Source organism: Nannospalax galili, unplaced genomic scaffold (genome assembly GCF_000622305.1).
Source record: "Nannospalax galili isolate Female #2095 unplaced genomic scaffold, S.galili_v1.0 scaffold418, whole genome shotgun sequence".
Taxonomy (NCBI): Eukaryota; Metazoa; Chordata; class Mammalia; order Rodentia; family Spalacidae; genus Nannospalax; species Nannospalax galili.
Window position 1 is genome coordinate 44,932 of NW_008342003.1, and position 12,963 is coordinate 57,894.

The 12,963-nt window shown below is 45.0% G+C and overlaps 1 protein-coding gene across 2 annotated transcripts in view; it reads left to right on the forward strand.

Moving 5' to 3' along the window:
- Slc36a4 (solute carrier family 36 member 4) overlaps positions 1 to 4,405 on the forward strand; it is a 32,910-nt gene extending 28,505 nt beyond the window's left edge. For both annotated transcript variants that reach the window (XM_017799267.2, XM_017799268.2), the window contains 2 exons: positions 1,325 to 1,494; positions 2,418 to 4,405. In XM_017799267.2, the coding sequence (XP_017654756.1) occupies positions 1,325 to 1,494; positions 2,418 to 2,719 (472 nt within the window). In that variant the 3' untranslated portion in view covers positions 2,720 to 4,405. The remainder of the gene's footprint in view (positions 1 to 1,324; positions 1,495 to 2,417) is intronic.
- The last annotated feature ends 8,558 nt before the right edge of the window (positions 4,406 to 12,963 follow it).

Consider the following 12,963-nt stretch of genomic DNA (forward strand, 5'->3'; position numbering starts at 1 on the left):
GGAGTGGCCAGATTGCTTTTGTCTTCAGGAGTTCCCACAGAGTCCCAAGTCAGATGAGGATCAGATGCTCTCAGGCTTTCTCCTAAGGTCTGGATCCCTCCAGGAAAGATTTTGGCCTCAGGAATTTGGGGGTTGGACTGGCCTGGGAGCAGGGCCCAGGAAAGGTGCTGGTCTTGGGCAGCTGGTGGCCATGCCACCCAGAGATGCAAAGGGAGATGGGGGCAGGAAGAACCCCCAAGGGCTCCTGAGGACTGCACTGAGGAGCTGGGTTGGTCTGGATGCAAAGGATCAGGAAGCTGAAAAGTCAGCCCTGGAGTCCAGGAAAGAGGTTGGTGGGTTGTGTAGCCCAGGGAAGCAGAGGGAGGTGAGGGTGGGACCAGGCCCAGGGGGCTCCTGGGGACCTTGAGAAGGAACTGGGTCCAGCTGGATGCAAGGGATCAGGAAACAGTGGTGGCCCTGGGCCAAGAGGTCAGCATAGGTGTCCAGGAAAGAGGCTGGCAGGTTGTGCAGCCCAGGGAAGCAGAGGGATGTTCAACTTTAAAAAGAAAGTTGAAAAGCTTCGCTTTGAAAAGTGTTGAAAATTTCTGCATCGGGTTGAGTGTAACCACAGAATGTGAGCTTAGCCCCCCAACACGATCTTCTCAGTGCTGTACCCCCAAGTGTGTGCTCAGCCTTGCCAAGCTGGTGGACAGAGTATCCATGGACTAGAAACTTAGTTATTGGACATCAGGTTTTTTCGCCTTGAGACCAGGTCCTCCGTCTGCAGTCGTGGGCTGGCCTGGATCTCAGTACATCTGTAGCCTAACCCAGCGTGGACTCTGTGGTAACCTCCTGCCTTGGCCTCCTGAGTGCTGGGATTGCATGTGCCTCCTTACGTAGCTTAGTTGGGTTTTTCAGAAACAAGGTGTACCAGTCACTCTGTTGCTGTGGTGAAACACCATGACCAGCAACAGAGTTAGCCCATAATGGTGGGGGAGGCAGGCGGCAGGGAGCATCCTGAAACTGGCTTCACAGGTCATCACACAAGAAACAGAGGCAGCAACTGGGGGGGGGGGGTGCTGTAAGCCTTCAAAACCCACCCCCAGCAAAGCTCCACCTCCTGACAATTCCATAACCTCCCCAAACGAAACAGCACCACCAATCAGGGGCCAAGTGTTCAAACACATGAGCCCTGGAGACAGTGCTCATTCAAATTCAGAAGCATCTTCCGTTAGTCTCTCTAGACTAGTTTGTGTTCTGTCTTTATTTACCTCATAAAAATAAAAAAGGAAAGCCAGGTTCACATTAAGAAAGACTAAACGCTGTGCCCCCACCCCCCAAACAGGCTGTATCAATCAGTGAAAATTCTGTATTCCTTCGGCATTTTCGTGACCTATTCAATCCAGTTCTACGTCCCAGCAGAGATCCTTATCCCCGGAGTCACTGCCAGGCTTCACAGCAAGTGGAAGCACGCCTGTGAATTTGGGATACGGTCCCTCCTGGTTAGCGTCACCTGTAAGTATCAGTGCATGCTCCTGTCAGAATAACTATTTCATGTGTGCGTGAGGATTGCTTTTATGATGCATTTTGATGTTTTGTGGTTGTTTTTGAAAGGGGAGTTACTATAGCCCAGCATAGCAGCCCTCCTGCCTCAGCCTCCGGAGTGCTGGGATTATAGGCTTGTACCTCCACCCATGGCTTAGAGCTGAGCTTTTGCCAGAGTTGCACAGGGTGAGCTAGGCCCTGCTCCATATACCACATCAGGTCATCACTTGGTTAAGGTACCTTGGCATTTCTCTATTGCAAAGACACTGTGTTTCCATTTAAATTAGTAAGTGTCCAATAGGGAGATAGTTTGAGACTGTGCACATATCCAGATCTTATCCAGTTTTTTTCAGTGCTAGGAATCAAACCCGGGCCTTGCACATACCAGCCAGCCCTCTACCACTGAGCTACATCCCCAGCCCTTGGTTTTTGAGACACATCCTCACAATGTTGCCCAGGCTGACCTCAACCTCATGATCTGAACTCAGAAGCCTGCCTTCTGGGGTTAGATGCAGTCTTGGCCACTAACTGCAGCATCTTTTTGCCTCTGTGATGCTCCCTTGTGGACTTTGTCCTGCATTCTGCCTTCTGCCATGGTTAACGGGAATCCTGCTGTGGGAACAGAGCCTGTCCTTTCCCATTTGGTCACAGCAAACCACCCAGTTCTGTGTATAGACTGTCCAGTAGCAGAGCAAAAAGTTACATGAGAAGCCTTGTTCATAAGTGAGTCAGGACATGTCAGTCCCCCTTCTGAGCTCAGAACAAAATATGGCAGATTTTCCTGCAGTGGCTGAGTGTGTGGCTTGTGTCAGTCACTTTCGCTCTATGGAGAAGATCTACATGTGGTGCTGGGTGCGGAAGACAGGTCACAGGAAGTGTGTCTTATCTCTTAGGTGCCGGGGCTATTCTCATCCCTCGTCTGGACATCGTGATCTCCTTCGTGGGGGCCGTGAGCAGCAGCACGTTGGCCTTGATCTTGCCGCCCCTTGTGGAGATCCTTACATTCTCTAAGGAACATTATAACATATGGATGGTCCTGAAAAACATTTCTATAGCATTCACTGGGGTGGCCGGCTTCGTGCTGGGGACGTATGTGACTGTTGAAGAAATTATTTATCCAACTAGCAGAGCTGTAGCCCCACAAGGCCCCTTTCTGAATCTGAACTCCACGTGCTCAGTGTCTGGGTTGGAATAGTGGGAGCAGAGCCTCCTGCTCTGCTGCCTCAGTCCTGAAAAGAACTATGAGCCAGAGAGATCGTTGCTATCAACTGAAAAGCAACATCAAGGTCTCTACAGTTCAGGGCATTAATGGTTTGACAGTGAACTGGACTTCCTTAGTGGTGGGAAACTGTGGCAGTCTTGGTTTTATTCAGTAGCAATGCCACTTTAAAAATTAGCTTTGAAAGTTGGAAAATTGAAGCAGTTAGATAATAAACACAAACACCTTATTCTCCATTTCTGTAAGGACCTCTTTGACCAAGCGATATCTTTCTTACCGCTGTGCCCGTCTTCTGCCCCAGTTGGGAAGATAGGGTTCACAATTTGGAATCTATAAGGACTCAGCAAATCCTCTCTCTAGACCCTTCCACTGCACATCAAAGTAAACTTTATGTGTGTGTGGAACATGAGAACTATGTTGATTGGGTTTTTATTAGGCAGCTACTACTGGCAGCCCGAGAGCATAGATTCCCATCAGCCATCATGTGAACACAGAGCGTTCCCAGAGCTGGACGTGCTCTAATGCTGTCCAGGCAGCTGGGTCTCATAGTCTCTGGAAAGCGCTGAGCAAGGTTCTTATGTCTCCATTGCGTTTGAAAAGGCCTCTGAAGTTCCCGACCACAGCTTCCTTGCTTTTCACTGTAGGAAACAGTCCCAGAAATGGTAGGTGACTTGGTCAAGAGCACTCAGCTTTCAGATCATGAGAATCTGACCATTTGACCCCAGGCAGGAATTTTAAAAAATTATTTCTTCATGTCATAACTAAGAAGAAAAAAATTGCATTCAGTTTAATTTTAGTGTAGAGTCTTTAATTTTTTCATCCTTGAGAGTGCATGCATGATCCTTAAGTAGTGTGTGTGACCAGAACAAAAAACCAGGAAACTCAGAATCCTGCCTGGTGGCCTCATAGGCCTTAACCACGAAAAGAAGTTAAGTTCCTTTAAATATCAGGAGCCCAGCTGACAACCTGTAGAGTATACTGCTCACAGGAAATGAGGTTTCCCTCGACAGCAGGAGGTGCCGGCTTGCTGTGGGGTTTGCTGGCACACTCTTCTAGGTTGTGAGGCACCACAGATACTTAATTAAATGCAGGATTTGGGACCCTCCCAGCCTTGAGGCTCTCCTTACCCAATCTTCCATTGATATGAACTGGCAGAGTAAAGGAACTCTAAAATGCATGCTTAGGAAAAATCAAAACAATAAACTGTCTAGTAAATATTGAGATACTCCAAGTATCATCCAGAGAAATACCATCCAACACTCCATCTCCAAACACACATAGTAGCCAAAACAGATTCTCATTTGACAGTAAAGATGAAAATTACAACGTTTAAAGGATTAGATATAGGACTGACTTCTGATTTTTTAAAAAGAATCCACACTTGTAAAGCATGAACTTTTAAACCACCTACAAGTACTCTGTTCCTCTGTAAGATGCCCTGAGGCTCTTTCTGGATAGCCTCTACTTTTCTATGTAAATGTTAACTTATGCAGGTATTTTTGCTTACATCATTACCTTGTCTTCAAGGATGAGCCGGAAACTACCAGAAGCTTTATTTTGGTACAGATTCATAAGAACCAAAACTTTAAAAACTTTCATGTTATATATTTCCAATAATGGTTTATGATGCTTTTTATCAAATCTGTTACATTGAGCCATCAATCTTACTAAGAAAAGGTTATAGGGAAAATAATTTGGAACGGTAAGAAATATATTAGATGTTTCAAGTTTTGACGCCGGCATGTGAGTTAGAAACTGTTTAATAGCAGGCAGCATCAGGCTCTTTCTGTTATATTTCTAGGCTCTATGTGCAATTTTATTTTTTGTTTGTTACCTGTTGTTTATTTTTTTATGAGATTGACCAAGTGCAATGAACTTTCAAATAGTGGGTCATAAGAGTAAATACTTTTAAAATTCAGCGCGAGTATGTGCATACACACATACACACACACACACACACACACACACACACACACACACAGACACACACACACAGCGTCAGCATGTTATCTGCCAGAATTTCTTATGCATTAAGAATACAAATCAACAGTCTTTACTGTAGTCCCCAAATTATCCAGACGAGGAAAACTGGAAACGTAGACAGGAAGGCAGGCTACCGAAGAGGAAGTCATGTTAATCCTTAACTAGGAGCGCTGTTTAGAGATGCAAAGTGTAAAATAAATGCACTCTTATATAAGGATTTGGTGACGTTAATCATTGGATAATTTTTCTCTAAACATCAGTTTTTACTGAGTCATATTTTCTGAAGACTGTTTTTGAGAAAATTTTGATCACATCAACTGTTGATTTTGTTTGGGGCCTGGAGAAATGGGAGCAGGCCCACCTGTTGAACTTCTGTCTGCTCTCTGGGTCCACACTCTGGCTGAAACCACCCTGTGGTTATTTCCTGTCACAGTGAGACACTGTCTTGAGAGAGAGATAGTTGCCAGTTTTCACTGGAGAAGTGGCAAAGAACAGCTCCTGTTCACCCTGACAGGCTCTGTCTACTCTTGACTGGTTATCTTCTCCCTGACACTCTGAGGAGCTGTCTGTCCACATCTGAGTCCACTTGCCAAAGCACAGATCCACAGAGCTTTTAACGCAGGATTCTCCCCCACGTGGCCATGTCTCTTCACTGTTAAAGAGATAGGAACTAGGAGGCTTTCTTGGCTTATGGTATCACCTCAAGAAAACAAGTCCTGTTTGCAAATTCGGCATCACATTCCTGACCTGCTCTCATGGACTCTTCTTTATCAAAGCCACGTGGATGCTTGCCTCACTGCTGCAGTTAGGGTTTTCATGGGCAGTTCATGACTGTGTGCTTGTAAATTTCCTAATTGAATTTGGTTTTGCTCAGTGTCTCTGTAATAGTTCCACTTCAGAGCCCTTAGAAATATTAACTTACGTTCTACATTAGTGCCATGTCCCCACAGACTTCAGCCTGGTTCCTGCACAGTACATTTGGGTATTGACAGCATGCACCCTAAAGGGGAGCTCTTGACCTTAGCTCCTTGTATGTCATTCAGAAGGGGAACATAGAGTGGAGCCAATGGAAATGTCAATAAAGTTGTTTCTGTGCTATCAGTGGCTCAGTAAATGTTAAGAAATACAATAACTTGTTAAGAATATAAAACATTGATAGTATATAACTATAAAATTGTGGAAATGGGTTTATTTTGTTCAGTTTGGCTCAGTTAGACCCTAAGAAAATTTGAGAAACTGATCTAAAATGTATAACAAGAGGTTTTTTTTTTAAAAACATTAAATGGCTTACTGTTACTTGAACATCTTTCTGAATCTGGTTGGTTTCGACCTAGGAGGTAAAAAGAAATATTGTTAGGAAATGGTTAAGCCTGGCATTTATTGTTCAGTAAGTGAAATGACAAATCACCCCATTATTCTAATTTTCTGTTAAAACTGACTAGTTTCTGTGGGCATGTGTGTTCCCTATAAGACCCACACCCGCACCGTCCATCTGAAGTACTCTACCACAGATGGGGCTAGTTGATGCTGTATTGAAAAGATCACTCTGAAAATATCGCATCAGAGATTTTTTTTTTTCAGAACACATAGGAAAATACATGTTCATACCATGAAAAATTCAAACTATATATTTTTGTTTTTCAAAAATGATTTTCTTGTTTCATTGAAAGCCAAATGTCGAGCTCGTGCCATATTCTTGTAATTTATTTTCCTCTGTAAAAGAATTTTGGGGGAAAATCTGTCTTTATGTACTGTGTCTTCTGAATCTTCAATAAAGTATAATTATTTTGCCTGCAAATGAATGCCTTTTAAGTTTGTCATTTATAAGGTTAAATGATATGAAAAACACAACTGAAAATGACATTACTGTAATATTTTCTTTTATTAAAGTTTTTATTTTAAAATTATTTCTAATCATTGTTATTGTGTACATGTATATGATGTGCATGTATGTGTATGTTCATGTACCACAGCACATGTGTAGCGTCATAAAACAACTCTGTGGACTCAGTTCTCTCCTCCCACATTCACGTGGGTGGGTGCTGAGGATTGAGCTCAGTTGTTAGATTTGTGTGGCAAGTGTCTCTAGTCACTGAGCAGTCTTTCTGTCTCTTCCTCTTAATAGTGTTTTTAATTTTAAATTTCATTATTATTTTTGTGTATGTTGGGTAGTTTCAAAATAGAATAACCGATCTTTATGGTTGGTTCTTTGTCATACTGAATATACCTGTTAAAGACCTCTAACCTTAAGAGTAGAGGATTAAAATGAAAAGATGAGCTCAAAGCCTGTGCAGGGCTTCCTGCTGAGTGCGGAGCCTGCAACCCACTGAAGCTGCATCCGTGACTGCATTTGCCACTTCCTTAACTTCAAAAAATCTGAAAGGACAGTAGTGCTGCAGAGATGCTCAGCCGTTAAGAGCACTGGCTGCTCTTGCAGAGGCCCCGGGTTCGATTCCCAGCACCGCATGGTGGCTAACAACCATCTGTAACTCCAGTTCCAGGGGATTCAACGCTCTCTTCTGACCTCTGTGGGCATTGTACAACATGGGTGCACTTACACACACACACACACACACAGGCAATACACTCGTACAACGTAAAATAAAAATAAAGAAAGGATAGTAAATGTCACCACAAAGAACTGGTAAACTGGGCTGATGATATGTCAGTACTGACATGATACTACACATGGTATACATGCATTGAATCTTCACAGTGTAGCCCATAAATATGTATGATTTCTATGTGCCATCTAAAAAAAATAAAACATTTTGGTAGGAAAAAACCCTCAAAGCAAGCATATATTGATCATTTTGCTTGCACTATAAAAATAGAGCAGTGCTTTGCAAAAGCATCCCTCCAGCCCGTGTCAAAGGACACCGAGGTGTTCATGCCTTCACTCCAGGAATCCTGCCTCGTGAACTTGACACAAGGAGCCCTCCAAGTTCACGAGAGACTCTGCCTTGGGATGCATTCAAAGTGCAGGTTTTAGCAGTGAAAAACTGGAAGCAACCGAAATGTTTAGTACCACAAAGTTGTAAATTCTGGTGTCTTATTCAAGAGGATGATGGAGAGTATAAGAATTATATTGCAGTTAAAATGTTGACTAATTTGCTCACCATTAATTAATTTTCAATTGCAGGTCTGTAAAAATATGGTTTGGGGCCAAGACAAGCTATGCCAAAAATGTTAGGATAATTCTTTCCTAAATATGGCATATTCTAATAGAATAAAGAAATGGGTTTTAGTATTTTTAAGTGGGTAGTCAGAAGAGGAATGTGAAAGGGTAAAGAAAAGTGCTCTGGGCACGAAATGGAGTTTCTAAACCTTAGAGCTGGGGTGTAGCTTAGAGGCGGAGTGGATGCTTCCTGTGTGTGAGGCCCTGGGCTCATTCCTCAGCACCAAGAGAAAAACTAAAGAACCACATTCACAACAAACCACAGCTGTGTGTGGGGCACATCAGGAAGCTAAGGCAGAGGGGTCTGAAATTATGGTCTGGACTATATAGGAAGACCTGGTCTCAAAAGCAGAAACAGTAAATAAAAACGCTCTGGAAGAGGATACACTCTGACCCACCACAGAAGAGCTAAAAGATCAGTTCCTCTCCTCACCTCATCTGTCCGTCTTTCCCTCCGTCCTTGTTTAGGGGGTGTCGGGGATTGAACCCACAACCCCTTGTGCATGCTATAAATATGCTGTCACTGAAATACATCTATAGCCTAGGAGGAACCCCATGGGGTAGTCAGAGGGAAAAATGTAGCATAGAAATTCATTTCTTTCAAATGTACAAGATCTTCAGAATAACTGTACTTAGATATAATTGTGTTTGAATATTTTGCATGCAGAAATGATGCTCACTATTGCTGTTACATGGGCTGCTGGGAAAGGTTTCCTGGACAGGGTGGAGTGTCTTTTTTGAAGAACATACTAGGCTCAGTTCCTGTGTCGGGAGATTGTCTGATGGTTTGAAGTGGTGAGAGGCAATTGGGGCTCTTGGTCTTTGTAGAGCTCTGGTCCTAAACTTCTGCTGATGTGACTGTTGCTAAGGAATTAGGGCTCTGTCTTGTTAATCTTCGTGCTGCAGTTTGATCTGTGCTGAAGAATGGATGGACTGTGGGCACCCCACCTGCACTGGGGAGCAACAGATGTGCCAGGCCTACCAAGGCTGAGCAGGTTCAAAGTAGCAAAGAGCCAACAGATCACACTCAGGCCAACAGCCCAGCCACGGGACCCTTCCATTTGTTCCCGCAGCGTCTTTGCAACTCCAGTACCTAAGTACACCGCAAGGGTAGAGAAAACTAAGGCTGGGACACCTGATCCTGCCTCTGTACTCCCCCCCCCCACTCCGGGCTGTACCAAGGCCGGGCCCCTGAGGTACACACTAGCACCCTGCAGTGACAGCGACACCACAGACAGGCTGCCCTCCCCCTCCTGTGCTGACATGCTGCTCCCTCTACTTCCTCCCAATCCTTTCTTCCCATCAACCCTTGTTTTCTCTTCCCTTTACCCTCACCTCTGCCCAGAATGAATGGTGTGCTGTTTCATTGTTATCTATTTACTCATTAACTTGCCTCGTCTCTGGCAGCCTCCCCTACACAGTATATGCGCCAAAAGGGAGGCAGCTTTGTGTTTGCTGGTGCATAGGAAAGCATCAGGTACAGACTCAAAACAATTGGTGAGGGCTGGAGACGTGGCTCAGAGGTTAAGGGCACTGCCTGTTCTTGAAGAAGACCGGGGGTCGATTCCCAGCGGCCAAGTGGTAGCTAACAACCATCTGTAACTCCAATTGCAGGGGATCTGATGCTCTCTTCTGGCCTCTGTGGGCACTGCATGACATGGGCACACTTAGAATGTGTGTGTGTGTGTGTGTGTGTGTGTGTAGACACACAGCTGTGTGGCACTCTTCATTGTGGATCTGTAGTGTCTCTTGTCTCTGTAACTCCAGGATCTACTCCACAGAGGTCCAGAAAAGGTGCTGCTGTGTCCAGTGGTCCATAACATTTCATGGGGAGAGACTGGCTAACAGGTTAAAAATGACAGGATCCAAACCACTGCTGGGTAAGAAATGAGACCTGGTGCTCTGTTGCACAGAGGCAATTATTGCCAACTGTGTTGTATCATAGAACTCAAAATAACTAGACAAAGGCTTTTGAATGTTCTCATCACAGAAATGATAAATGCTTGAGAATTCAGAAAACCTGAGCGTTCTGAGACAGTAACTGTATAATGTGCCATACCTTAAGCCAGACCCCACAAAAGCACACTGTCATTATCCAGCGATAAAAAAGTTGAAGTAGAAAATGCTACAAATCTGACAAACCTTAGGAAGTATCCAGAAGGTTCTGGCAAATTTGTGCAAAAATTATAAGAAGGAAAATATCCAGAAGTCCTTCTGCTTTCATGGCTCTCTGTTTTACGGAAGCAGATAAACATTTGTGGGAAAATAGTATTCCTTTTTACTCATTGTTGAAATAGCAACCCAGAATAAAGGTGGTCCGTTTCTGTCTAAAAAGACAAAAGCCTCACATGCCGGTCTGAGAACCCTTTCCTGGAATGCTGATACCAAAGGAGTCCCCACTTACAACATACATGTCATGAAAGTACTGTATTTCTGGACTCCCCTGACAGGGTATCCATTCCCTGCCTGCTTGTAAGATCTGGCTGTTCTCTGAGATATCATGGGGTTTGAGTGGGACCAAGAACCTGGGTAGAGCGGGAATCTACACAACTTGGTAAAGACACTCAGGCAAGGTGGTCATTTTGTAGAAGTAGCTCAGGAGGAAAAACTGAAAAGAACAGCAATGAATCCCTGGAAATGGGAACTGACTGCACCCACCATACCTGGTCCATCTCATGGGAACTGACTGCACCCACCATACCTGGTCCATCTCATGGGAACTGACCGCACCCACCCTGCCTGGTCCATCTCATGGGTACTGACCACACCCACCCTGCCTGGTCCATCTCATGGGAACTGACCGCACCCACCATACCTGGTCCATCTCATGGGAACTGACCGCACCCACCCTGCCTGGTCCATCTCGTGGGAACTGACCGCACCCACCATGCCTGGTCCATCTCGTGGGAACTGACCGCACCCACCCTGCCTGGTCCATCTCGTGGGAACTGACTGCACCCACCATGCCTGGCCCATCTCATGGGAACTGACTGCACCCAACATGCCTGGTCCATCTCGTGGGAACTGACTGTACCCAACATGCCTGGTCCATCTCGTGGGAACTGACCGCACCCACCCTGCCTGGTCCATCTCATGGGAACTGACTGTACCCACCATACCTGGTCCATCTCATGGAAACTGACCGCACCCACCCTGCCTGGTCCATCTCATGGGAACTGACCGCACCCACCCTGCCTGGTCCATCTCATGGGAACTGACTGCACTCAACATGCCCGGTCCATCTCGTGGGTATTGACCATGCCCAACATGCCTGGTCCATCTCATGGGAACTGACCGCACCCACCACACTTGCTCTATCTGCTGTCTTCAGTGAGATTTTGCCCAAATATGTTTCCAGGCAGGGTGCAGTGCTCTGTTGTTAAAAGCAATCACCACAACTGCACCTCTCTCTGTGCTAAAGAGGTTGATTGGCCTCTGCGAGAAGATGGGAGGCCTCAGATCGCCTTCTTTGTTGCAAAAAAAGATGAGTCACTTCTTCATGATAGATTTGCAAATAAGCCATCCAAAGTCAGTAACTGCCAATAACTGATACTAACAGACACCCGGGAACCACAGTACCAGTGGTGGCAGTGTGCAGATGCTCCTCAGTTGAGCTTGCTAAGTAAGTGCAGTGCCTGCAGAGGCCAGAAGAGGGCAGTGGATCACCTGGACCTGGAGCTAAAGGCAGTTGTGAACTGCCCCAAAAGGGCTCTGGGAACTGAACTCAGGTCCTCTACAAGAGTGGTCTGCTCTGTTAACCACTGAGCATCTCCCCAGTCCAGACTGCAGACCCACACACTGTTTTTCAGAGATTAAATTGCTGCTTGGAACCTCCCGAGTTCTGCGTATAAGGAAGTAAAGGAACTTGGGCCACAATCACCTTGTCCGTCATCGGTGCCTATTCAGCACATCCTACTAAGAGTGGGCGGGAACCCAGACACTGATGTTCAGAAGAGGAAGTGATTCCAGGAGCTGAGAAGTACGGGTGGGGGCCTGTCTCCAGGGCCTTGGTAATAGCAACAAAGACTGACTGTTATTTTGGATGCACAGTGCATCTCAGCAATAGCCTTAATCATCTTGACAGGCTGTAATTTATCACTTTCAGAATGAGCAACTGCCAATTTTCAATGGTGAGAATAAACAAAACAGTACCAAGCCCCAAACAGGCTGCGGTACTAATCCCTTAGTTGCTAAGCACTTGATTCTTTCCAATCTTTGATGAATTTTCTATCAGATAAAACAAAGCAAGGAAACCTCAGGCATGGATAAAAACCACATCAAGATGTCACAACAGAATACAGAGACTGCTGTCAGAGCGGATTACAGGTTTGTCACTACCTCCAAGTGGAACCGATGAGCCCTCCAGGTTTCAGTTAGATCTGGGCTTCCCTGCTCTTCGATAAACCTCTCTGTTAGTACTGGGTCTCATTGGAACTAAATATTGAGACTCATCAACAGTAATCATCAAATATCACTGACATTCCTGATGACCTGTAATTGTAACTTTGAATTCTCTAACTTCGTAGTAACAGGAGGCAGGGAAGAAATATTGTGTATGTAGAGACAAGCACATCAGTTATTGAGCCCCAAATCTTAGTGTGTGCTCACAGTGAGAGGATCGTCCTTCCACTCAAGAAGTAAGTGTTCACCAAGTTTTCATCATTTAAGTTTTCATCAGGCCTTTTTTGTTCAGTTATACGTACTGGTCCAAGAGTATACTGGGTAACCATGGAGTGGTCTGAGGCTAACAAAAATTCGAGACACTGGTGAGATGTCTGGTGGGATGAGGGGAGGTTGTCTAGGTTACATAATGCATGGTAAAGGTGGACCTCAAGTGGTTTGTTCTGGTTATACTCACAAAAGGACTGGAGATACCGTAAGAGGAGTACAAGGTGAGGCATTACAAGTTCTAGGGTTGACATTGACAGAGACAACAAAGAGGGTGGTGAACAGTCAGTCATAATTAACAGAATTTAGTGGGTCAAGAACTCACTCTAAGGCTCCACATAAGCCAAAAAAAAATCTATACAAGAAGTCATTTGCCAAAACTCCAACTCAA